Below are 22,533 nucleotides of genomic sequence, written 5' to 3' on the forward strand. Positions count from 1 at the left end.
TTGCCCATGTGTCACTCAAAGTCTCACGGTTCCTTTGTTGAAAGTTGGTAATTTCTCTTCGTATTTTTTCATTTTCAATAGATGGGAAGAATTTCTTTATAAATTTCATCACCATTTTCTCTAAAGAAGTAATTTCGCTTGGTTCTAATACATAGGCTCATTGTCTTGCTTTGTCCTTTAAATAGAACAAAAACAAGAACAACTGAATCTCCTTTGCAGTGATATTTAGTATCACAAAGATGTTACATATCCCAATGAAGCTCTTTAAATGGGCGTGAGGGTCTTTGCCTGATGCTTCTCCAAAATGTCCAACTACTTGGATCATTTGGAGCATTACTAACTTCATTTCAAACCTGGCCCATTCAGCTATTGGTCACATAATTCCTGGTGAAAATCGTATAAATTAGGTGACACATACTCTCATATAGGTATGTCCCTATTATTTGCAAGGAGTATAGATTAGCTCGTGCCAATGCATCGTTGGTCATACTGTTGGTCGCATTTAGTGCATTCTGATCATTCTACTAATCTTCCATGATTCTAGTTCTATTCTTTTGTCTTCTTTTTTGATTGGTTCTAATTCGTCTGTGAAAAGTTCGCTCAATTTTAGGGTCATGCAATGGTTCAGACGTGGTGCCTTCACTCATATGATGTTTGCAACACTTCTTGGTCAAGTGTACAATGCTTCTGCTATTGAGTGCTTGCGAAAATAGAAAACGAGAACTTCAAACACAAATCAGTTACCAAAGTCTCCGACAACGGCACCAAAAACTTGTTGCGTTTCAGAGTGATATGTAATTTTAGAGCCTCAATCGTGCCTTTCTTACTAATGGAAATAAGTAATGTACTTTAAATACAAAGTTTTATCTATTAAGACCCAAATGCAAGCCTAAATAGAGTCCTAATGAATCCAAGGTCGAACATAGAGACTATCAACTAAGATGCGTTGAAATTAATATTTGATCTTAACGCGATGAGTTTTTCAAATATGCGTTGAGAATGTTTCGTACAATTAACTAAATGATTAAATTACAAGTGTGGTGGAAGTGGATGATGGTGATTGGTATAAATGATAGTAGATGATGATGCATCAAATGTCGGTAGTGCAAATGATGATGATGATTGCAATCATAACGAAACAATGTGGAGTAGGAAGAAAATACAATTATAAAACAGGGTTCAGAAAGGCTTACTGGTATTTTTTTTAAGCAATTCATGAGTCAACATCTATGTATTAACTCATAAATTGAGTACCCATCTCTCAATGTTTTTATGTCACATTTGTCCTATCTCTAGGATGCATGTGATGGTTAATTTCACACAAGAGGTTGATTTTATCTCTAAAGCTATTTCTCTCCTTGTCGATGAGATCCACAATCACTTACTCTTTTAAGCAGTTGATTATTTCTACTTAAGTCAATTTTTCAAATGGATCTAAATAATGTAATAAACACACATTAACAATATGAACTTTAACTCTTGCAAAACTTGTGAAAATGCTAATTGGAATCTTCTCAACCCATTAGGAAATTAGTTACTCATGATAAATGAAAACGCATACATAGATGAGTGGAATATGGTAGAAATCATATTTAGATTAAGACAATGAGTACTTTCCATCCCAATGACTTAAATATGGGTAATAAATGCAAAATGAGAAGAATTTAGAGAATGAAAAGTGTCAAGTTACTGGTCACAACCTTTGGCTTATATGGTGGCTGCTTCACGGCAATTGCAATGGGGTTAGCGGTGCTTTTTCTCTCTTCAAAGAAGAAAACTAAGTTCTCACTTAGAATACTTCAAAGAGAAGCTCACAAGGTCAAAGATGATGATGAAAATGTGGAGGTTTTTTGGCAGAGTTTCGATCAATTTCTTAGAAAAAATTATAGCATTTTACTTCAATTTCGATGGGTTAGTTATATGTGTGTCTCTTTCTAATGATGAACTGATACCTTTGCATTTAACTCCATATTTTGCTGACTATTCGCATCACAGGTTTATTGGCTCTGTTACGTTTGTCTCAAATTAGCTACCAACTTGCATCTCTTGATTTGACATCCACCGTCAACGCGTTTTTCATTTTCTCTCTTCATGTTTTCTACTCAATGCATGGTTCTCTACGTGCAAGATTGGGCATCGATCTAATCACTCTATGTGTCTATGGTTGGAACTTTTGTTTCCTTAGTTGTTTTTGCCTCTTTTCATCGTAATCTTGCGTTCAAAGAGTTAATTCTCATCATTTTCAAGATAAAGAATTCTGTAAACGCATCAACGTAAAATTTGTTTATTTGCATGATTTTTGTCTCAAGTTACTATATTTTGTTCCGAGTTTCCCTATTTATTCTAAATAAAAGACTACAAAGACTTGTATTTCTACAAGTTATCAATGCTCAATACTTGCCTTTAAAAAGAAAAAAAAAATCTAATTTTATGATATTTACCTCATAACATTTTTGAAAGAAGACTATTTAGTAACTTCATTATATGCCATATTTTCTTAGGCAACATAGCCTAATTAAAAGTGTGGATGTCTAACTCTGCCAATGAATTTTACATGGACCACTATATGGCAGAATCTCGCATAAAGTTAGCTAGTTTCATCACACAACATATTTATTGGTAGGAATCGGGTGCCACCCTTTTTCTTCCAATCATATCTTCAATGTTCATGAACACTTGAGACACTTATTTAGAGAGTTTTGAGAGGGAAGTCCCAAATATTGCCTAAGAGTAAGATAGTGTCGAATCCTCGTGTCATTTGTCCAGATTTAGAACTATCGTCGACGGTTTATGTAGCCATAAATATAATTCTCAGTATTATTGTTGGCCATGAACATGATTTTGCTGAAGGTTATAGTATGGCCCGAAGCCATCACACAAGTCTCCAAAATATGCTCTATCACCTTCCACTCCATCTCCCTTACACATATTAATTAGAATATAATCAAACAACGCAAGAAAATTAACCCATCAGATAAATACTGCATAACTTATAAAACTACATTTTTAACAACTTCGTGTCATGCAAAAATTAAATTAAATCCACAACTAAAATGAGTACTTAAAAAACGTGGCAACTTAAACCCATGCCACGTATAAAAACATTAACATAAAATAAATATAAAAGTCATAAGTACTATAATATAATAAATTCAAAGGTTAAATTATAAGAAATGCTCATAAACTTTAACACTTTGTGTTAAAAATGTTCCTGAAGTTTTAAAAGTTTCAAAAATATCCTTAATTTTTTAAAAAAGTTCAAACAATATTCTTACCGTTAGTTTTGGATGAAAACTGTTAAAATTTTGTTTCAAAAATACCTCTGAACTTTCAAAACGTTTCAAAAATACCCTTAATTTAATAAAAGTTAAAAAATATCTTCACTATTAGTATTGAACAAAAATCATTTATTCTTCGTAACAAAACTGACTTTAAAAATAAAAATAAAAATAATACTCTTACGAATGGATTTGTTTGAAGTTTTCTTATGTTCAATAAAACCAATTTTAAAATTCTCATATTTATCTTAATTTTCCAATTCTTAGCTTACACCAATTTTCTCAACAACCAAAACATACCCCCCTCCCGAAGCGCCTTGGAGAATAAATTGGAAGGCCTCTTCATACATGTGTATCCAATGGAGAGCGATGCGGCATCGTGGAACAGGACCACAACGCTTGCCTAGCAGACTGTCTCTACAAATGGCACGGGGTACAAGTGTCGTAGCACTTGCGTAACGTCGTGCCTCCCCTTATTCGATTTCACCGTTTTGTCTCCATTTACTTGCTAATTGCTCCATTTAAGCCCAAATTGCATCCGAAAACATCCTGACAGCTTCTTTTGCTTGATAACCTATCTAATAAACTAAAATAAATATTAAATTCCTAAGAATCAATATGATTTAGGTTGATACTTTTTTTATTTGAATATTTATCGTTATGGTATGTTTCAAGAGGAGATTTTGATTCTTGAATTTTGTGAAATTTTGTGGAAATTTATTTTTTAACTTAAAATTTTGGTTTTTATTTTGGTTGTTGAGAAAATTGGTATAAGCTAAGAATTGAGAAATTAAGAGAAATAAGAGAATAATTATATGAAAAAAAAAATGAGGATATCTATATAATTTATTTTAAAATTGGTTCTTTTTTAACTTAAGAAAACTTCAAACAAATTGATCAGTAGGGACATTTTTTAATATATTTTTAAAAATTTTTAAAGTCATTTTTGTCACGAAGAATTAACGATTTTTTTTTTAAATACTAACGGTAGAGGTATTTTTTAATTTTTGTTAAGTTAAGGGTATTTTTGAAACGTTTTGAAAGTTCAGGGGTATTTTTGAAATAAAACTTTAACGGTTTCCATCGAAAACTAACAACAAGGATATTTTTGTAACTTATTTGAAAGGTAATTTTTAAAGTTTTGAAACTTCAAAAATATTTTTTTGACACAAAGTATAAAATTGATTGGCATTTTTATAATAACCTAAATTCAAATATAAAAACTTGCTCCAAGAAGAAAAAAGAAATCAGACATAAAGACCATTTTGACACTCATTCCGTGGGTTAGGTTTATGTTAAATTAATGCTATTTTCAAACACTTACGCATATATTTTTCACGGTTGAAAAACAAAGCCAATAATAAGTTGAAAGATATTTGGTAGATAACCTTTGTAAATAAAAAGGAACCCTATTTTAATTCAATGTCACGTTTATCAAATCATAATAAAAATTGGTATGATCATAATGAAAATTCATTAATGAATGAATTATAAAAGGCCTGAATTATAAACATAATTGGATTGGTTTTGATCGTGTTTATCTAGAATTATAAATCTGTCACATTTTTACTGTAATTATTACTGTTACTATTTGACTCTAACAGTAATGGTAACAGTACAGTAACGATAAATATAACAACAAATATAGTAATTTCATAATTTCATACTGTTATGGCAACAATATCTGTAACAATAACGATAACGGTAAAGGCAGTAGATCCCACATAATTTTCAATTAGATTAAATATCCTTCATTTCTCAATTAGATTACACGATTTGATTACAAATTTCAAGCAGGTAAAACAACAATAAAAATAATCGATTGGAGCCTCTTTTTCACAATGGATTACCTTTGAACAGGTGTAAATGTGGTCTCAATAACGAAAAAATCCAACCAACCGAAAATATTACTCTAAATATATAAAACTTTGAGATAAATACATGATATAAAAAATTCAGATAAATAATAAAAAATGAATAAAACAATATTGGGCCTGCCTATTGCAGTATTCTGGGCCCAAGAGCCCAGCGCAGTACTAAGGGCCCAGTCCAGCGTACAAAGAAACGAGGGATTTGAAAAGCACAGTGCGCATAGATCTTTCTAGAACTTCAGTATCTATCTAGACGACTCTAGGACCACGACCGCTCCAATTCCAAAGGCTGCCCCTCGAATCAAAAAATAAATAAAAAGTAGATATACAGATACATAATAATATTAAATTTTAAAATTAAAAAAATGCGAAAATTAAAAATAAACGGCAAAATTCCGTAGAAAGCCCTTGAGAGTGGTACGTAACCCTTTCTTTTATAAGCTTTCTCCCAGAGCACTTCGCGACTTGTGTTCGTGTAAAAGGGCGGTCTTGTGGAGACTTCCAGAACCCAAGAATTCAATATCTCTTCTCTTCTATCGCCTCTTGCTGTTCGGATCGCTCTGAAGGTTTGTTTCCGTACGCCGATATTGTATCTGATTCAGATTTGCTTGTTTTATCGAGTTGTAGATCTGAGACTTTTCGCTACGTCGATTCAGCCATTTCGAAGTTGTTTATGTTTTATTGGCTTTGTTCTGTTCAGATTCGGGGTGTTTTCCTTTTACATTTGTATGAATTGTACTCGTATTACCGTTTTGTGGAAATGAATCTCCTGCTTCACTTTTTTTCTTGATGTTATTAGCTTCTATTGTAGGTTGAAGCATCTCGACCTAGTTTGATATCTTGCTTTTTGTTGATTATTACATGTAGTTAATGTGCTGTGGAGTTTCCTTGTTTGATCCGTCTCTCGAAATGTTGCGACATACTAGTTTTTTTTTTTTTTTTTTTTTTTAAATTTATTTATTAAACAAACGGATTGGATCGTGGCTGTTTCTTGTTCCATATCTTTGTTTGAATTTGATTTGAATGAATTGTTCTAATCAAGTGCGCAAGATGGCTTACTGATTTGCTACTACTGTATTCCCGATAACAAGTTAAAAGAAAATATAAACGATATCGGTGTTCATTATAATAATCCACTGGAGTGGCTCTTCTCAAGGGAGAACAATTGCAAAGCTTATTCTTCTTGATAATAACATCATTAATATTTTCAGGTTCTTCTATTTTTCTGACAGACCGATTGTTTTTGACACATCGGTTCAATCTCTTACAAGATGAGCGTTGTTGGTTTTGATTTTGGTAACGAGAGCTGCATTGTAGCAGTTGCTAGGCAGCGAGGTATTGATGTTGTTCTCAATGATGAATCCAAGCGAGAAACTCCAGCTATTGTCAGCTTTGGTGACAAGCAGCGCTTTATTGGGACAGCTGGTGCAGCGTCAATTATGATGAATATAAAAAATTCGATCTCTCAGATTAAGAGATTGATTGGGCGGAAATTCTCTGATCCTGGATTGCAGAAGGATCTTCAGTTATTCCCTTTTTCTGTAACCGAGGGGCCTGATGGCTTTCCTTTAATTCATGTGCGCTACCTGGGTGAATTGAAAACATTTACACCAACCCAGGTGTTGGGTATGCTATTTTCAAATCTGAAAGGCATCGCTGAGACTAATCTCAACGCAGCGGTGGTTGATTGCTGCATTGGAATCCCAGTTTATTTCACTGATCTTCAGAGAAGGGCTGTATTGGATGCAGCCACAATTGCTGGATTGCATCCCCTTCGCTTGATACATGAAACTACTGCGACAGCCTTGGCTTATGGTATTTATAAAACCGATTTGCCTGAAAATGATCAGTTGAACGTGGCATTTGTTGACATTGGACATGCAAGCATGCAAGTGTGCATTGCAGGCTTTAAGAAGGGGCAGTTGAAAGTGTTGGCCCATTCATCTGATCAGTCTCTTGGTGGCAGAGATTTTGATGAGGTATTATTTCGTCACTTTGCAGAAAAGTTCAAGGAGGAGTACAAAATAGATGTTTACCAGAATGCTAGGGCCTGTCTTAGGCTCCGAGTTGCATGCGAGAAGCTTAAGAAAGTCCTTAGTGCAAACCCTGTGGCACCTTTGAACATAGAATGTTTGATGGATGAGAAGGATGTGAAGGGAATCATTAAGCGTGAGGAATTTGAACAAATAAGCATTCCTATATTGGAACGTGTGAAAGGACCTTTGGAGCATGCTCTTGCAGAAGCTGGTCTTACAGTTGATAATATCCACATAGTTGAAGTTGTTGGTTCCGGTTCTCGTGTCCCTGCTATAATCAAAATATTGACCGACTTCTTCAAAAAGGAGCCTAGGCGTACTATGAATGCAAGCGAGTGTGTTGCTAGAGGTAGTGCCCTCCAGTGTGCAATCCTCAGTCCCACATTCAAAGTGCGAGAATTTCAGGTAAGAGCACCCGATTGAGCACCTGATTGAATGACAAACAATTTTCCTTTATAATTCTCTTCTGACTAATACGCTCTTACAAAACAGAGATCTATTGTTTTTCTGTTAACTTGTGCATTGTTCATACACATATAAGATACCTTTTTCATGAACTTTTATGGAACATGGAAGTTGAAGTACAAATAACTGATTGGTAGCTGTAGTTTTTGGAGTTCATTAATTCTGTCATTCAGCTAAATTTTTAAGATGCATCTTGTGTGTAGTCAGTGAAAAACTTTGGCTGGTTACGTGCTTCTTTGCATTTCACCCCTGATTCGTTGGTTTTCCCTTTTGAAGGTAAACGAGCACTTTCCATTTTCCATAGCTCTCTCTTGGAAAGGTGCTGCTTCAGATTCTCAAAATGGAGCAGTGGACAATCAGCAGAGCACTGTTGTTTTTCCCAAGGGGAATCCTATTCCTAGTGTTAAGGCTCTTACGTTTTATAGGTCTGGCACATTTAGTGTTGATGTACAATATACTGATTCTGATCAGCAAGCAAAGATCAGTACATATACGGTAAGGGTTAACAACCAATATTGAGTAGCTTGAGCATTTGATATTATTAAGTAATGGAGATTAAGTTGTTGGTGATGTGCATGGCCAGATCGGTCCGTTTCAATCTTCTAAAGGTGGAAGGGCAAAGGTGAAGGTGAAGGTTCGACTTAATTTGCACGGGATTGTTTCTGTCGAATCAGCGACAGTAAGTCATCTATTAATCTTTCCTCTTAATTGTTTTCTGTGTGTATTTAATCTTCTCTGATGGCGGGATTTCTGTATGTTTAGCTGTTAGAAGAGGAGGATGTAGAGATTCCAGTCACCAGGGAACAGTCAGCTAAAATGGAGACTGATGAAGCTCTTGCTGATGCTGCTGTCCCTCCCAGTTCTAATGAGAACGATGTTAACATGCAAGATGCCAAGGGAACCACCGATGCTGGAGCTGAAAATGGCAGTGCAGAGTCGGGAGATCAGTCTGTACAGATGGATACGGATTCCAAGGTGAGTAAGGGGAGTTCCATCTCCGATTCTCCACACCCTTATCTTGAATATGGACAATTAAATGTAATATGCTGTTTGTTTATATGTACTCTCTGTGGTAATAAGTTGGGAAGATCTTAAACATACTAAACTCTACGCTCTTTTCTCAGTTTGTTTTCTCACTTTTTAATAGGTTTATCTCTTTATCCTGTTTTCTTCCCTTCTCTGTTCATTCTATTTCCTTCTTCATGGTTCTGATGATTTTTTCCCCACTTTCTCTAACATGTAGATTTCAGTATGTTGAATACTGAATCGAAGGTTCTGAAATTGTACTTCATTCTTTTTACACATTAGATTAATAATACTATTTTTTTTTATTTAGTTTTTTTATCATTAAAAATGAAAATTCACTGAAGTGTGTGTATGAAATGGTCTTGAGTCCCAACTTGAGTTGCATTAGCTTGGCTTATGTTTCACTAGCAATTTAAGTTCTTCATGTTCGATGTATTCAGTACACAATAGCGTTTCTGTTCGTTGGTCCTTGTATTGTACCTAGCTGATCTCTTGGCATTCAGGTTGAAGCACCGAAGAAGAAGGTAAAGAAAACCAACATACCGGTGGTAGAATTGGTTTATGGTGGATTGGCAGCAGCTGATGTGCAAAAGGCGGTGGAAAAAGAGTTTGAAATGGCTTTACAGGATCGGGTGATGGAGGAAACCAAAGAGAAGAAAAATGCTGTCGAGGCATATGTGTATGAAATGAGAAACAAGGTAAGCTTCAACTATCCCTTTTTTATGACGAGTTTCTCTCCATGTTGAATTTCAATGTAACTGATGAATTTTTTTTTTTTTTTTTTTTTTCCAGTTGCACGATAAATACCAGGATTTCGTCACTGATTCACAGAGAGAGGAGCTTTCTGCCAAACTTCAGGAGGTTGAAGATTGGCTGTATGAGGATGGGGAGGATGAAACAAAGGGAGTCTACATTGCGAAACTCGAGGAGTTGAAGAAAGTAAGTGATATGTTTTTAAGGTTTCAAGTTTTCAACCTCCTATTGGTTACAATATATTGTTTCCTTTCTTTGTACGTGGTCCTTGGCTACATTCTGATGTTGAACATAATTGCAGCAAGGTGACCCAATAGAGGAGCGTTACAAAGAGCACACGGAGAGAGGAACTGTGATCGATCAGCTTGCTTACTGCATCAACAGCTACAGAGAAGCGGCAATGTCGGCTGATCCTAAATTCGATCACATTGACATCTCTGAGAAACAGAAGGTAATCCATTATTTCAGTCTCGCATCTTGGCAATTTATGTTTAGGTGACTTTAACATTCATAAAACCCTTTATCAAAATATTTTGCAGGTCTTGAATGAGTGTGTGGAAGCAGAGGCCTGGTTAAGAGAGAAAAAGCAGCACCAAGACTCACTACCCAAACATGCTACACCAGTCCTCTTTTCTGCTGATGTGAGAAAGAAAGCTGAGACACTTGACAGGTTCGTCATCCCTTTCTTTTCTTCCGATCCTGCTTTCTTGCTCTGAAAATATCGTATCTTCATCTGACTCGAGCATTCTATCCATTACTTCCATTCCTTCATACATGAACATAGTGTTGATTGCAAATCCTCAGTAAGCATTGGTTGTATGCTCATTGATTTTTCTCATTATGTATACAATGGCACGATGCAGGATTTGTAGACCAATAATGACGAAACCCAAGCCAGCCGCTCCCGAGACACCTCCCCCAGCTCCCCAGGGAAGTGAGCAGCAACAGGGAGATGCCAGTGGTGCTTCTAATGCTAGCGCAAGCCCGAATGGGAAAGCAGGTGATGATAATGAGGTGTCCTCGGCCTCTACAGAGCCAATGGAGACAGAGAAACCTGAACATACAAGTGCTGCTTAATCCTGCTTGAGTGCCTTGCTTTATTATTTATGACGAACTGTTGTCAAGCCGAGAATATTGAAACACGAAATCTTGATGAGCTCTGATGAACTATGGAAGGCTGGCGTTGTATTGACTTGTGAAATCACTTGTGAAGCATTTTGTATTTGGTTGTTTTTCACTAGGTTTTTCTTTCATTGTTGGAGCGAGTCTTTACCGATCCCTTTTTTTCTAAAGGAAAATTTTCAGAGAAATGTTTGTGCTATTAATGGCCTCCCGTTTTGGAGTCTCATACTTATATTTTCTGCTCTACTTTCTCCATACCATTTTGAACTCCAAAGATTATGAAATGGATAATTTTTGTTCATTTTCTTTCATCTAAATTTACCATCTTCCTGCTTGATAAAGTCATCAGCTTCATTGTACTTTGCGACATCAAATAGAGACTACAATGACAAAATGGGCCCATTTTACCTTCTGAAAGATGGCATCAGCTCAATTATATGTTCTTTGCCCTTTATGGTTAGAATTTAAGCCATGAAAATAATACATGGCCATTTAAAGATGCAAATAAACTTCTGGCGGTTAAAGGGAGGATAGATGAAGTGGATCATGATCCTGTAATTCTATTATTTGTTGTCAAAAAAAGTAAGAACGGTTCCATCTAATATATTGCACTGATTAGAAATCAAATAGGGGGCAGGCACCTCCCATATATTATACAGACAGCGAGTGATCAATAACAGCATACTAAGAAATAGTAAACAAGCAAGATTGTGTATTAAGATTACATTATCCACTGGCACTCTTGGCAGAGGCACCGTATTCGTCATCATCGCCTTGCCTAATTTTCGCGATCTCTGCTTGGGCTCTCTCCATTATCTGCCTCTTCTGTAACTCCAAATCTCTTAAGAAATCCATCCGCATCTTCTCTAACTCCATCATTTCATGTCTTTTGCTGCTCTCTATTTTCTCATAGATCTCACTGAACTTGTGAATGGAGTCTGCCAGCATCCTGAAAGAAGAGCCATCGTCACTGTTTCTCCCGTACATTCTTTTCTTTGGTGGAAGCCCATCAAGTTCATCGTCCTCGCAATCATCAGATTCTGAGTTATCGGGGCTATCTCTCATCTCATCAAACCCATTTGCACGGTTCAGATAAGCTCTAGGGTTCATGAACACATACTCCCCTGAATCTAACCCACATGACAGACCACCTTGGTTTGGGGGTGAAGACATTAACATGTCCATCTTCTTAAAGTAAACCCACTTGCTTGTGGATCCACCTATTTCTGTTGATTTCGATTTTTCCTTTTTATACTTCTTCTTCAATGTATCAAGGCGGTTGCGACATTGTGTGTCGGTCCTCTCAATCTTAGAGACCTCCGACACCTTCTCAGCAACCTCTTGCCATTCCTCAGATCGGAGACTTTTCCTTCCGTGTTGAAGAAACCGTTCGCCCCAGGCATCTAGAAGTACAACTGTTTCATGTTCATTCCAATCTGTCAATGAATTCCTACCCCCAATAAATGATTTTTGTGCCGGAGTAGTAGATGATGGTGGTGGCATACGAGGAGCAAGTTCATAATTGGATACCAAATTCTTCAGCCGTCGCTTCTTGGGGTGTCTTTCCAAATCAGCATCATCCAATTTCACAGTATTGTTTGGCTTGTTGTCTTCGTCCATATCAAAATCATCCTCGTCATCGCCATCATCAACTTCTTCGCTTGTGTGAGCAAAACCATTGTTCTGATAATTTTCATCCTCTTCCTCCCCCAGTCCATCCTCTTCCTCATCATCTTCAACATCATCATCTACATACTGATTGCTTACTGGCCTTGAATAAGAAGGATCCCGGAAAGGAATCTTTTGACGCGGTAGAGAACCAAAGCTTTCCCGATGGTTCCCACTGTAACGTTTGGATATAGGATATCTTTCTTCCCCGTTGTCCATTTGAGATCAAATAACAACAGAAGAAAATCTCAGAGCTAATCCCTCAGAAATCCAACCACTAGTCAAATTATACCAAAATCCACATTTTTTAATAACCAAACTGCGATTAAGAACAAAAAAAACTACTACATCCGTTCTTGAATAACATATTTCTTACAAATCGACCTCAGAAATAACCTTACTCCCTAACTCTTCATCAATAATCTTCAGCAAGAACCTTGAGCTTCTACCCCGACAGAAGAAAATAAATATTAATCCAGATCCCCTATGTTTCCTCCGAGATCCAGAAATAATTTAATATACTAGAAACCCAAATTCATCGACGAAAGAGAGGCCAAAAAAAGCAATAATTAACCCCTATCTTCTCGACTCCATAATAATATCGAACGAACACATCTCCATAACACCAATTGGAACGGAAGATTGAAATAGCATACAAGAGGGAATTTGTAGTTCTCTCTAAAAGCCCTAATTTCACAGATGAACCAAAATTTCGAGAAAATCAAAGTCCACGAGCCCTTACCTCGATCAAATGGGTGAGGAATTAAAGAATTATGGAGCTGAGCGATTCAGCTAAAGCTTGTTCTTGTGTCTGAAAACTGAAGCTCGAAAGGGTTTCGAGACAGATGAAAGGAATAAAGCTTTTGGAGCAAACAAGAAGACAGATTAGAGAGCAAGACACGGGATATCATAACGTTGCTGCTAACGTACGCAGAGCTATTTATTGCTCCCATTTGGGCTGTTTTAATTGGGCCGTACGTTTAGTCGTTAATGGGCCCAAACAGGGTTTGGATTATCGTGGACCCGGATCGCTTCAATGGTTACAAGGCCCAGGCTTTTTGGAGGTCCCCCTTCTAATTTCCCCCTCCCCCAAGGTATAGCTGTGTACTTTATAGAGCTTTTAATTTTTTATTTGTTGAGTTCTATATCTAAGGAGGTTAGAATTCGAATAGTTAACCTTTTTTTGGCCAAAAGCATATAAACATAAATTGTTTGGGTTATATACTAATATGAGTAACTCAACGAGTGTAGACGGTGTTTATAATAAAAAATGTCAAATATTTGAATCTCTCAAATCACATGTTGTTGAACTAAATATATGTTCAAAAGAGTTTTTTTAATTATGATGTAATTCTTATAGTTTGAATTTGATTGCATTATGTCCAACATTTATTATCGTGATGATTGTAGTGTAGAAATCAAACCATCCATCTTTACTATTGAGAATGACTTTAGGCATTTGGTCCATAGTAAAAGGAAAAAGTTGTTTTGAGAGAAAGAATGTAAAATTTGTCCCACATTGGAAGATTTAGACTAAAAAAGTGATTATATATATAAATATTTGTAAGAGAACTTTCAAAGTGTAGTAGTGATGAAAGTATAATTCTTTCATGATATATACATTATGTTGCCATTTTTGCTTTTGAATTTACTTTCCCTTTCAAGAAGACAAGAGCAGTGTGACATGGCATTAATAACAAAAGCTGGTTGTAGATAAGCTAAACCCCTTTCTTACGTGGCTTGTTTTCAGTGGTTAAATAACACTGCCAAATGTTCACGTCGGTACGATCCACGTGGATCCATTCACGGAAGGAGCCACAAATTAGTCCAAAATTACGAAAATGACACTGAGTTCTAACAACAGCAGCCTATGGATCCCTGTAAATTAAAGAATCCAAAAGGGCATAAAAGTCAATTTTATATCGGCTTCAACAACGGGAAGCCATAGCCCGGAGCCGGAACGTGGGACGAGACGGATAGAAAAAAAGGAAAAACAAAAAACAAGAAGGTTTTTGGTTCGTCTCTTCAATTATCTTGAAAGAGAAAGAAACTGAACGATAGAACTGTGAAATCGATGATGGGTTTTGCAATGGGAAGCACTTGCTTTTCTCAGGCTCCGCTTTACGTCTCTCGCTTTCCACTTTCTTCAGTTCCTTCTTGTTCCTGTTCTTCACCATCAAATTCACTGAACACAAGAAATGCAGAGGCGAAACAGAGAAACGGAGGAGTACCGGCGGCTCTGAAGAGCAGAACTTACTTAAACGATGATGGATTATGCAAGAGGAGGGCGATTCTGTTTCTGGGTATTTCAGTTTTTCCGATTCTGCATTTGAAGGCTCAAGCTCTCGACGGTTCGGCTCCAGGTTAACTGGTCCTGTTGCTCGTTCTTTTTGCAATGTGATTGTTTTGGAATTTGACGAGATTACATGGGGTTTGATTGGGGTTAATTTTCAACAGATAGTGAAAATGATAGTCCAAATTAATTGAAGTGCGTTTGGTTAGTTAACAATATTATGAAGATGGCAGTTTGCATATCAAACAAAGAAATTTCTGATAGATAGCTCTGTCAATGGAGATTCTGTAGTACATGGGAAATAGCTGGAGTCTTTCTTCTGTTTTAGACAGATTCTTCTCAGTTTACATTAGGAATTTAGGAGTTCAATTTTGGTGGTACTTATAATTTTTCTGATATATGAAGTTTTAGAGCAATGGCTCAATTTGGTAGCCCTGTGGATATAGCTGTTTTTCTTATTATGTATTTACTTGCTTTATTTGGAGTTTGTAGTATGGTTTCCTATAATTAATTCTTCCCTCTGAAAATTTGCTGTTTAATTCCAATGTCTTAGCCTAGCCACCAATATATTGGTAAAGTTTTTTTTTTCTTTCCAAACTCAGTAAGTAAATATGAACTTAAACTTTTCCTATAGAGTTCATATATACGAATGGGGGACGATTATAATTTATGGACTATGTTTTTTTTCCCTGGAAGAAGGTTTAGAGTTTATTTGCAATAGTGTAGCCCCTTATTTTTCATTACTCATTTGGTCCTCATATACCAACTCCTGAGAGACAATAAGAATGTCCATATTTTGTGGGTTGATTTGTTAGTTAATTAATGCATTTTTCTGAATTAGTTGTCTGTTGTTGAGAACTCAGATATTGTTTATAAGTCTGTGTGAATATCACTTATAGCTGTGATGAGGTTGGTTATGATATTAAGTTTCAGATCCATTAACTTTAAAACATGGGTGCCAATTGATGTTTTAATCTATAATCTTCACACATCTACTTGATATGTTCAGAGAAAACTGATGTAAAGGCTCAAGAAGGGAATCAAAATATTGAGGTCTGAATCTCTGCTTAAATATGATTATTTTGATTTCTTTTTTCTATGTTATGGTTTCCATCATTCCTGAAACTCTCCTAATTATGTTGTTTATTTTGGAACAGCTAGCGGCCCAAATGGAGAAATCACCGAATCCTTTTGTATCTGTCCTCAATGTAATTGGAGTTTTTGGTATGGGGGTGCTCGGATCACTCTATGCAATAGCTCAAAAAGAGAAAATGGCTGCTGAATTGGCAATAGAATCTGTAAGCTCATTCTTGACCAGGCAAATATTTTTTAACACCCACCTTCAAATTTTTCAAAGTTCACTTTGCATTTGTATTATTCTTTGCCTGATGGAATAATCAAGTTTTTCCCGTCTGTTCAAATACATCTGAACAATTCTGTTTTCTCCCGTTCTTTTTTCTTTGTTGTACATGACAAGAATTTGGATAGCTGAGGGATATCTGAAGCCCTTTTTTCGGTGGGGGGTTGTTACGTGATTTTGTGTTCTTTATTTTGAATGATGACGGTACCAATATTTGAATTCACAGATAAGTACTCAATTAAAAGAGAAGGAATCTTCCATTATTTCAATGAAGAGAAGCTATGAATCAAAGTTGCTGAATGAACAGGAAGAACGTACGAAGCAATTAAGGAAGGCAAAGGAAGAACAAATTTCTTTGGTGAACCAATTAAATACAGCCAATGTTACTATTGGACGCTTAGAACAAGAGCTAAGAAATGAGAGAGGGAAAATAGAAGAGCTTAATGTTTGCATTAGTAGCCTCCAAAAAAACCTCTCAAAGGCTGAGGAAGATAAGCATATGCTCGAGGCGAAATTGCAAGAAAGTCACAAATCTATTGAACTTCTACAAGAAAAGGTTAACTTGCTTGGTTTGGAGCTCAAGGATAAGGAGAAGAATATTCAAAAGATTAATTCTTCCCTTGCAGAAAAGGAAGGTGAATTGAAGAACTTGTTATCCACGTACAATCAAGCAAAGGATGAACTGGTTGCTGCCCGTTCAGAGATTCAAGGTTTGAAGGACGAGCTTCTGAGCAATAAGGAAGAACTTGAGATGAGGATTTCTATGATGGATGAATTAAATGCTGAGAAAGCTTCTTTGGTCCTTGCGAGAGATGATTACAAGAGAAAATTGGATAATGCAGAGGATGAGTACAATCGTCTGAAATTATCTGCTGAAAAGAAGGCATCATTAGATGCTAAACTTTTAGGAGAAAGAGATCAGGAAATTCAGGAACTGCAAGAAAATCTTAGCATTGCCATCAAAGAAGTAAATGGAAACCAAACAAGAATTGATGATCTGACACAAGAAAGAGACGTTTTGAAAAAGAAGTTGGAATTAGAATCAAGTAATGCGCAAATACTGAAAAATGAACTGGAAGTTGCTCGAGGAAATCTTAGCGAATTGAGAAACCAGGCTTCTGATCTTACAAATCAGTTAAAGGAGTCGAAAAGCAAGTGCACAGAACTTCAGTCTGAGGTTTCTAGACTGCAGGCTGAATATGATGAAGTTAGAAATTCATTACAAAGCAAGTTTGAAGAGGCAAAACAAAATGGTGAAATCTCAGCCAGTGAGCTTTCAGAAACCAAGGAACTTCTCATGAAAACAAATGAAGAGTTACAAAATGTGTCCCGTGAGCTGGCATTTGTCATTGAAAGTCGCGATGGTTTACAGAAGGAATTGGAAGATGTCTATCAAAGGGCAGAAACAATAAGTAATGATTTAGAAGAAGAGAGGAAAGTAGTTACTTCTCTTAACAAAGAAATTCAAACATTGGAGAAGCAAAATCTGAAGGACAAGGAAGCACGGAAGTCTCTCGAAACGGATTTGGAAGAAGCGATTAAGTCGCTTGATGAGATGAACCGCAATGCATTGTTACTTTCTAAAGAATTAGAGAAGTCAAATTCCCGTGTAGCCAATCTCGAAGACGAGCAAGAAGTGCTTCGCCAGAGTTTCACGGATCAAAAGAATGCTGCCATAGAGGCACAGGAAAACTTAGAAGATGCCCATAACCTTGTCATGAAACTTGGAAAAGAAAGGGACAGTTTTGAGAAGAAGGCAAAGAAACTGGAAGCAGACTTGGGATCTGCAAAGGGTGAAATATTGAGGCTCAGGAGTGAAATGCAGTCATCAAATGCCGTAGTGAACAATAACAACCGGCAACAGCCAAATGCTGAAGCTGAAGGCAAGGTCAAAGTCACCGTCGCCAAGAAAACTATCAGGAGGAGAAAGTCGAGTTCCCAGTTGGATAAAGAACTGTCCTGAGTATTGTTTACTCTTAACCCATCTCCGCCCTTACCCCTCCAACATCTGGTTATCCTGTTACTCTCTTTCCCAGCCAGGTGCTATTGGTCTTTTTCTTGCCATGGCCCTTTGTATTCTACCAATAAAACAGCAAGTAACAAGATGTTGTCTATTTTCCTTGCTGCAAGGATTCGTATCGTCGATACGGAACGCACGATAGTTTCACACGCAGCATTTTCAAGTGGTAAAGAAACCAACTGAACATACTCTCTTCCATTTCTCTGTAAGTTGCTGAAAGAAGCAGAGAGGATGTATGATTGTGTCAAGCTTGCCATGTATAATTAGACGAGGCTGAATGTAGAACTGTTGTGGATCCATTTTGTACTTTGTATTGCTCGGCAGTGAATATTCTATCAAAGGTGGAAAAAAAAAGTGCAATTTTCCCCTCAATTACTGGACTTGTGACTAGTTTCATCAAATAAACATTCTCCAATAGGTTTTTGTTTGTCCATTTTTTGAGTTTCTTCATTTCTTCATTTCTTCATTTCCAGACAAAGGTTCCCATTCTTTTTCTCACCTGAAATTAATTAAAGTAAATTCAAAGTCCAGTTCTTTATTCAAGTGATCCATTAATTTTCCCTTGGCTGTCTTCTTCATTATGATATGTTTTCTTTTCAAATTATAGAAGCGTAAAAATTCTACAACAGAAATGTGGAATATACCTTTTGTGGGAGATTCATACTGTTGCATTTAACTGAACAAAGTTGAAGTTTTAGGCCTCAACATGCAGGTAAAAAGGTAAAATAAATCCAAAGTTGGCAGTAGAATGTCTCAATTGAATTAAGAAATAAAGCAAATACAACAAGGACCAAAATTTATAACTAAAAAAATGGGTCTCTTTTTTAGTAAAATATATTTTAAAAACATTATGGGCTGGAAACAACCTGCCGATTGTGGTGGAGTTTGATGCGTTAGGGATGATAAAATTGTAGTGTAGGAAAGATACGTCTTTGGTTAAGTTGGGTATCCTTATTGAAGATATTTTGTACGTTGAGAACTCCTTAATTCTTTTTTTTTTTTTTTTGTCACATTCCCAGGGAGGAAAACAAAGTTGTTCATGCAGCTTTGACTTCCTCTCTCGGTGATTCTTTGATATGGAAAGATGTTTTTTCATTTTGTATCCTCCCCTTATTCGCGATGAGATGGTTAGGGAGTAGTTGGTCTATGATGTTGCTATATTTTGCCTAATATATATATATATATATAAAGTGAAGATTTAAATGCAACCTATTCAATTAAATACAAATATGAGGGCTGTCAGCAATGCAAATCTAGGGTTTGACATTCTAAAAAAATTTAGTATGAAGGTTTCAAAATATATCTTTTCAATACCAGTTTTTCATAAAGGCAATGCAACATCTTTGTTACATTGTAAAAATAATAATAATAATAAATAAATAAATAATCAATATATGTATTTTTTCGGGAAAAAAAACTTGGAAATTTTAATTAGGTAATTGAATGAAATGCAAAAAGATAGGTATAGCCCTAGACACCTAAATATTCTTTTACATAATATTTTGTTTGGAAGGTCATTGAGTGATTTAATATTATTTTAATTACAGGAAATACGTTTTGTTTAATACTACTTTTTAATCTAAAATGTCATGTCAATATTTAAAATCAATGAACTTTTAAACATATTCTTAAAAACTCGAAGACTACCCTTGAAAAAATTTATAAAAAATGTCTTTGAACTTTACACTGTGTAAAAAATGTCCATGAAGTTTCAAAAATACCCTTAAACTTCCAAAATGAGTTCAAAAATACCCCTGTCGTTAGTTCTGGATGAAAACCTTTAAAATTTTGTTTAAAAAATACTCTTAAACTTCCCAAATAAGTTCAAAAATATTCTTACTGTTAGTTTTGGATGAAAAACTGTTAAAATTTTGTTTCAAAAATACCCTTGAACTTTCAAAATTTTCAAAAATACTCTTAACTTAATAAAAGTTTAAAAATACCTCCACCATTAGTATTTGAACAAAAATCGCTAATTCCTCATGAGAAAAATAACTTTGAAAATTAAAACAAAAAGTAAAAAAAAAAATGCTCCTACCATTAATATGGTGATCAATTTGTTGGAGTTCTCTTAAGTTCGAAAAGAATCAATTTTAAAATAAATTATATAGATATCATCATTTTTTTCATATAGATACTCTCATATATTTTTTTTAATTTTTTAATTCTTAACTTATACCAATTTTTCAATGACCAAAATAAAAACCAAAATTTCAAGTTAAAACATAAAAATCCACAAAAATTCACAAAATTCCAAAATCAAAATCTCTTCTTAAAATATACCAAAACGATAAATAGTCAAATAAAAAAATATTTGGCTATTATTAACACATACACAATTTCTATTGTATAGTTTTGTTAAAAATATGCAAGTCTTAAAATCATTTGGTGCTTTATTTATTACCTTTTTTTTCTTATTATAGTTCATATACTTTAATTAAAGTGTGTAATTTTATTTATTTATTTATTTATTTATTTTCGATAAATAAGTGTCAAATAGTTAACAAAAAAGGGAATAAGAGAGTATTGAAGAAAGGAGGGGAGAAAAATGGAAAATAGAGAGCTAAGAGAGTATTAACTATTTTTGTTTATAATAGGAAGGGTATTTTTATTTATTTTTCTTTAAATTTAAGGGTTGTTTTGAAACTTTTGAAAGTTCAAGGATATTTTTGAAACAAAACTTTAACGGTTTTCATCCAAAACTAACGACAAGAGTATTTTAAACTTATTTTAAAAGTTTAACGTATTTTTAAAATTTTTGAAACTTCATGAATATTTTTTATACCGTATATGAAATTCAAGGGCATTTTTCCTAATTTAGCCCCAAAAAAATGGTAGACTAAAAGTAGACCTTTAATATTAATATTGTTGTTTTCAAAACTTATTAGAGAAATATTGTTGTTTTGAAACTTATTAGAGAAATATTGTTGTTTTGGGAATTCGAGGCTAGAGGTCGAACATTGAGAACTCGACTAATGTGGAGATCGAATGTTGAGAACTCGACGAACAAAGAAAAACTTGGAAACAATACATAAGCCGAAACTTCAACCCTCGACAAGGGAAATCTCGCGAGTCTCGCTTAGGTTGTCGAAGGTTGAAGTTTCGACACACATCCACCCTCGAGATTGCAGGTTTATTACTTTTCTTTTTCCCTCATAGAGGAAATAAAGTAATGAGATGGTATACTATATGTATCTGTGTACTCGAGTGGCTTCTAACAACCTATGCATTTTGTTATCATTTCGAATTAGACGGAGGCTTGTGGGATTGACGTGAGGGGGTGGGGATGGCTATATTTCTGGGAGCGAACTCCAGGCGAATATGAAGCGCATGGATACAAGTTATGCCTTGGAATGAAAGACAATTCCAAATTAGCTTTGTCTACGAACAAAAAGTAGATCCATAATCAGAAAAGTGTTTGTGATTGTTTTAGAAGAAATGAAATCTAGTAATCATTAATGAAAAAATAACAACAATAACAGAGAGAGCGAGAGTGAGAGATCTTAGGAGAGAGCGAGAGCGAGATCTCAGGAGAGAACGAGAGTCTTCACTTTATTTGAACTTTCCATAGAAATATATATATAAAAAAAAGCTAATAATCATACTATAATTGAATAATCATTAGACTATAATTGAATATATTAGATTATTATACTATAATTGAATAATCATTAGACAATAAATTGAATATATTAGATTATTATACTATAATTGAATAATCATTAGACAACAAATTGAATATATTAGATTATTATACTATAATTGAATAATCATTAGACAATAAATTGAATATATTAGATTATTATACTATAAATTGAATATATTAGATTATTATAATGTAAAACTTTATTGATTACAAAAAAAAAATGAATATACAGTAGATTATTATAAAAAAATTGAATATACAATAAATTATAAATTATAATAAAAAAATTGAATATACAATAAAATGAATATATAATAAAAAAATTATTTATTATTCAATCCCTAACTATCTGGAGCCCGTCTTAGTAACGAAGGACACTTCCTTCCGATTATGTCCTAACTGGTTACAAAATCCACATCGTTGTCGAGTAGCTGGTTCTGTCCAATCCATCTCGTTGTGATAACGTGAACTTTTCGGGTGTCAGTTTATGTTTATCGTGTCGGGTGTCAGTTTCAAATTCAAAAATTCAACAAAGCAATTGAAGATATCAAAGGAATAAATCGGAGCTGTTTAAGTTTTTTTGACAACATTAGTTTAGAGCAATGGACTTGCACATGATGGAGGATTCATATATGGGTGGATGATGACAAATCTATCAGAGTGCATTGGAGTCCTCAAAGGAGCTCGAATGTTGCCTATAAATGCTCTTGCTCAGATAACAATTCTTCAAATGCGTGAACTATTTCGAGAAAAGAAGAGCAGAAATAATGGATGTATTGGAGCGTCAAGATAAACCCAGGACCTGTTGATCCCGATGTTTTGTACGACCAGTCCATTCATCGATCATATGTTGTATGGCGAGATCGTACTACTGGAGAAATATCTTGTAGACGTCGAGAGGCGAGATTTATTCAGTTGGACTGGCATCTGATCATAGCCTTGGTCGAGAGATGGAGGCCCGAGACGCATACATTCCATATGTCTGTTGGAGAGTG

The 22,533-nt window shown here is 35.1% G+C and overlaps 3 protein-coding genes across 3 annotated transcripts; 2 read left to right on the forward strand and 1 right to left on the reverse strand.

Moving 5' to 3' along the window:
- The first annotated feature begins 5,489 nt into the window (after positions 1 to 5,489).
- LOC120086367 (heat shock 70 kDa protein 14-like) lies at positions 5,490 to 10,852 on the forward strand. The gene is made up of 10 exons (XM_039042985.2): positions 5,490 to 5,715; positions 6,361 to 7,590; positions 7,927 to 8,145; positions 8,234 to 8,329; positions 8,413 to 8,625; positions 9,180 to 9,374; positions 9,469 to 9,615; positions 9,731 to 9,880; positions 9,969 to 10,099; positions 10,293 to 10,852. The coding sequence occupies exons 2-10, from the start codon at positions 6,421 to 6,423 to the stop codon at positions 10,504 to 10,506; spliced, it is 2,535 nt and encodes an 844-aa protein (XP_038898913.1). The 5' UTR covers positions 5,490 to 5,715; positions 6,361 to 6,420; the 3' UTR covers positions 10,507 to 10,852.
- Positions 10,853 to 11,082: 230 nt separating this feature from the next.
- LOC120086368 (Alcohol dehydrogenase transcription factor Myb/SANT-like family protein) lies at positions 11,083 to 13,129 on the reverse strand. The gene has a single exon (XM_039042986.2). It carries the CDS (start codon positions 12,436 to 12,438, stop codon positions 11,278 to 11,280), a length of 1,161 nt encoding a protein of 386 aa, XP_038898914.1. The 5' UTR covers positions 12,439 to 13,129; the 3' UTR covers positions 11,083 to 11,277.
- Positions 13,130 to 14,157: 1,028 nt separating this feature from the next.
- On the forward strand, positions 14,158 to 18,325 carry MFP1 (MAR binding filament-like protein 1). The gene is made up of 4 exons (XM_039041938.2): positions 14,158 to 14,582; positions 15,522 to 15,565; positions 15,670 to 15,810; positions 16,099 to 18,325. The coding sequence occupies exons 1-4, from the start codon at positions 14,294 to 14,296 to the stop codon at positions 17,833 to 17,835; spliced, it is 2,211 nt and encodes a 736-aa protein (XP_038897866.1). The 5' UTR covers positions 14,158 to 14,293; the 3' UTR covers positions 17,836 to 18,325.
- Positions 18,326 to 22,533: the final 4,208 nt, after the last annotated feature.

This window comes from Benincasa hispida, chromosome 9, assembly GCF_027475165.1.
Source record: "Benincasa hispida cultivar pf3 chromosome 9, pf3_genome.v1.1, whole genome shotgun sequence".
NCBI lineage: Eukaryota > Viridiplantae > Streptophyta > Magnoliopsida > Cucurbitales > Cucurbitaceae > Benincasa > Benincasa hispida.

Excerpts from the sequence above, each read along its gene's own strand:
- LOC120086367 (XM_039042985.2), top strand. The coding sequence starts at position 6,421 with ATGAGCGTTGTTGGTTTTGATTTTGGTAACGAGAGCTGCATTGTAGCA. Across the intron at positions 8,146-8,233 it reads CAAAGATCAGTACATATACG|ATCGGTCCGTTTCAATCTTC; the intron begins GTAAGGGTTAAC and ends GTGCATGGCCAG. Across the intron at positions 9,881-9,968 it reads ACATCTCTGAGAAACAGAAG|GTCTTGAATGAGTGTGTGGA; the intron begins GTAATCCATTAT and ends AATATTTTGCAG.
- LOC120086368 (XM_039042986.2), bottom strand. The coding sequence starts at position 12,438 with ATGGACAACGGGGAAGAAAGATATCCTATATCCAAACGTTACAGTGGG.
- MFP1 (XM_039041938.2), top strand. The coding sequence starts at position 14,294 with ATGATGGGTTTTGCAATGGGAAGCACTTGCTTTTCTCAGGCTCCGCTT. Across the intron at positions 15,566-15,669 it reads AAGGGAATCAAAATATTGAG|CTAGCGGCCCAAATGGAGAA; the intron begins GTCTGAATCTCT and ends ATTTTGGAACAG. Across the intron at positions 15,811-16,098 it reads CTGAATTGGCAATAGAATCT|ATAAGTACTCAATTAAAAGA; the intron begins GTAAGCTCATTC and ends TTGAATTCACAG.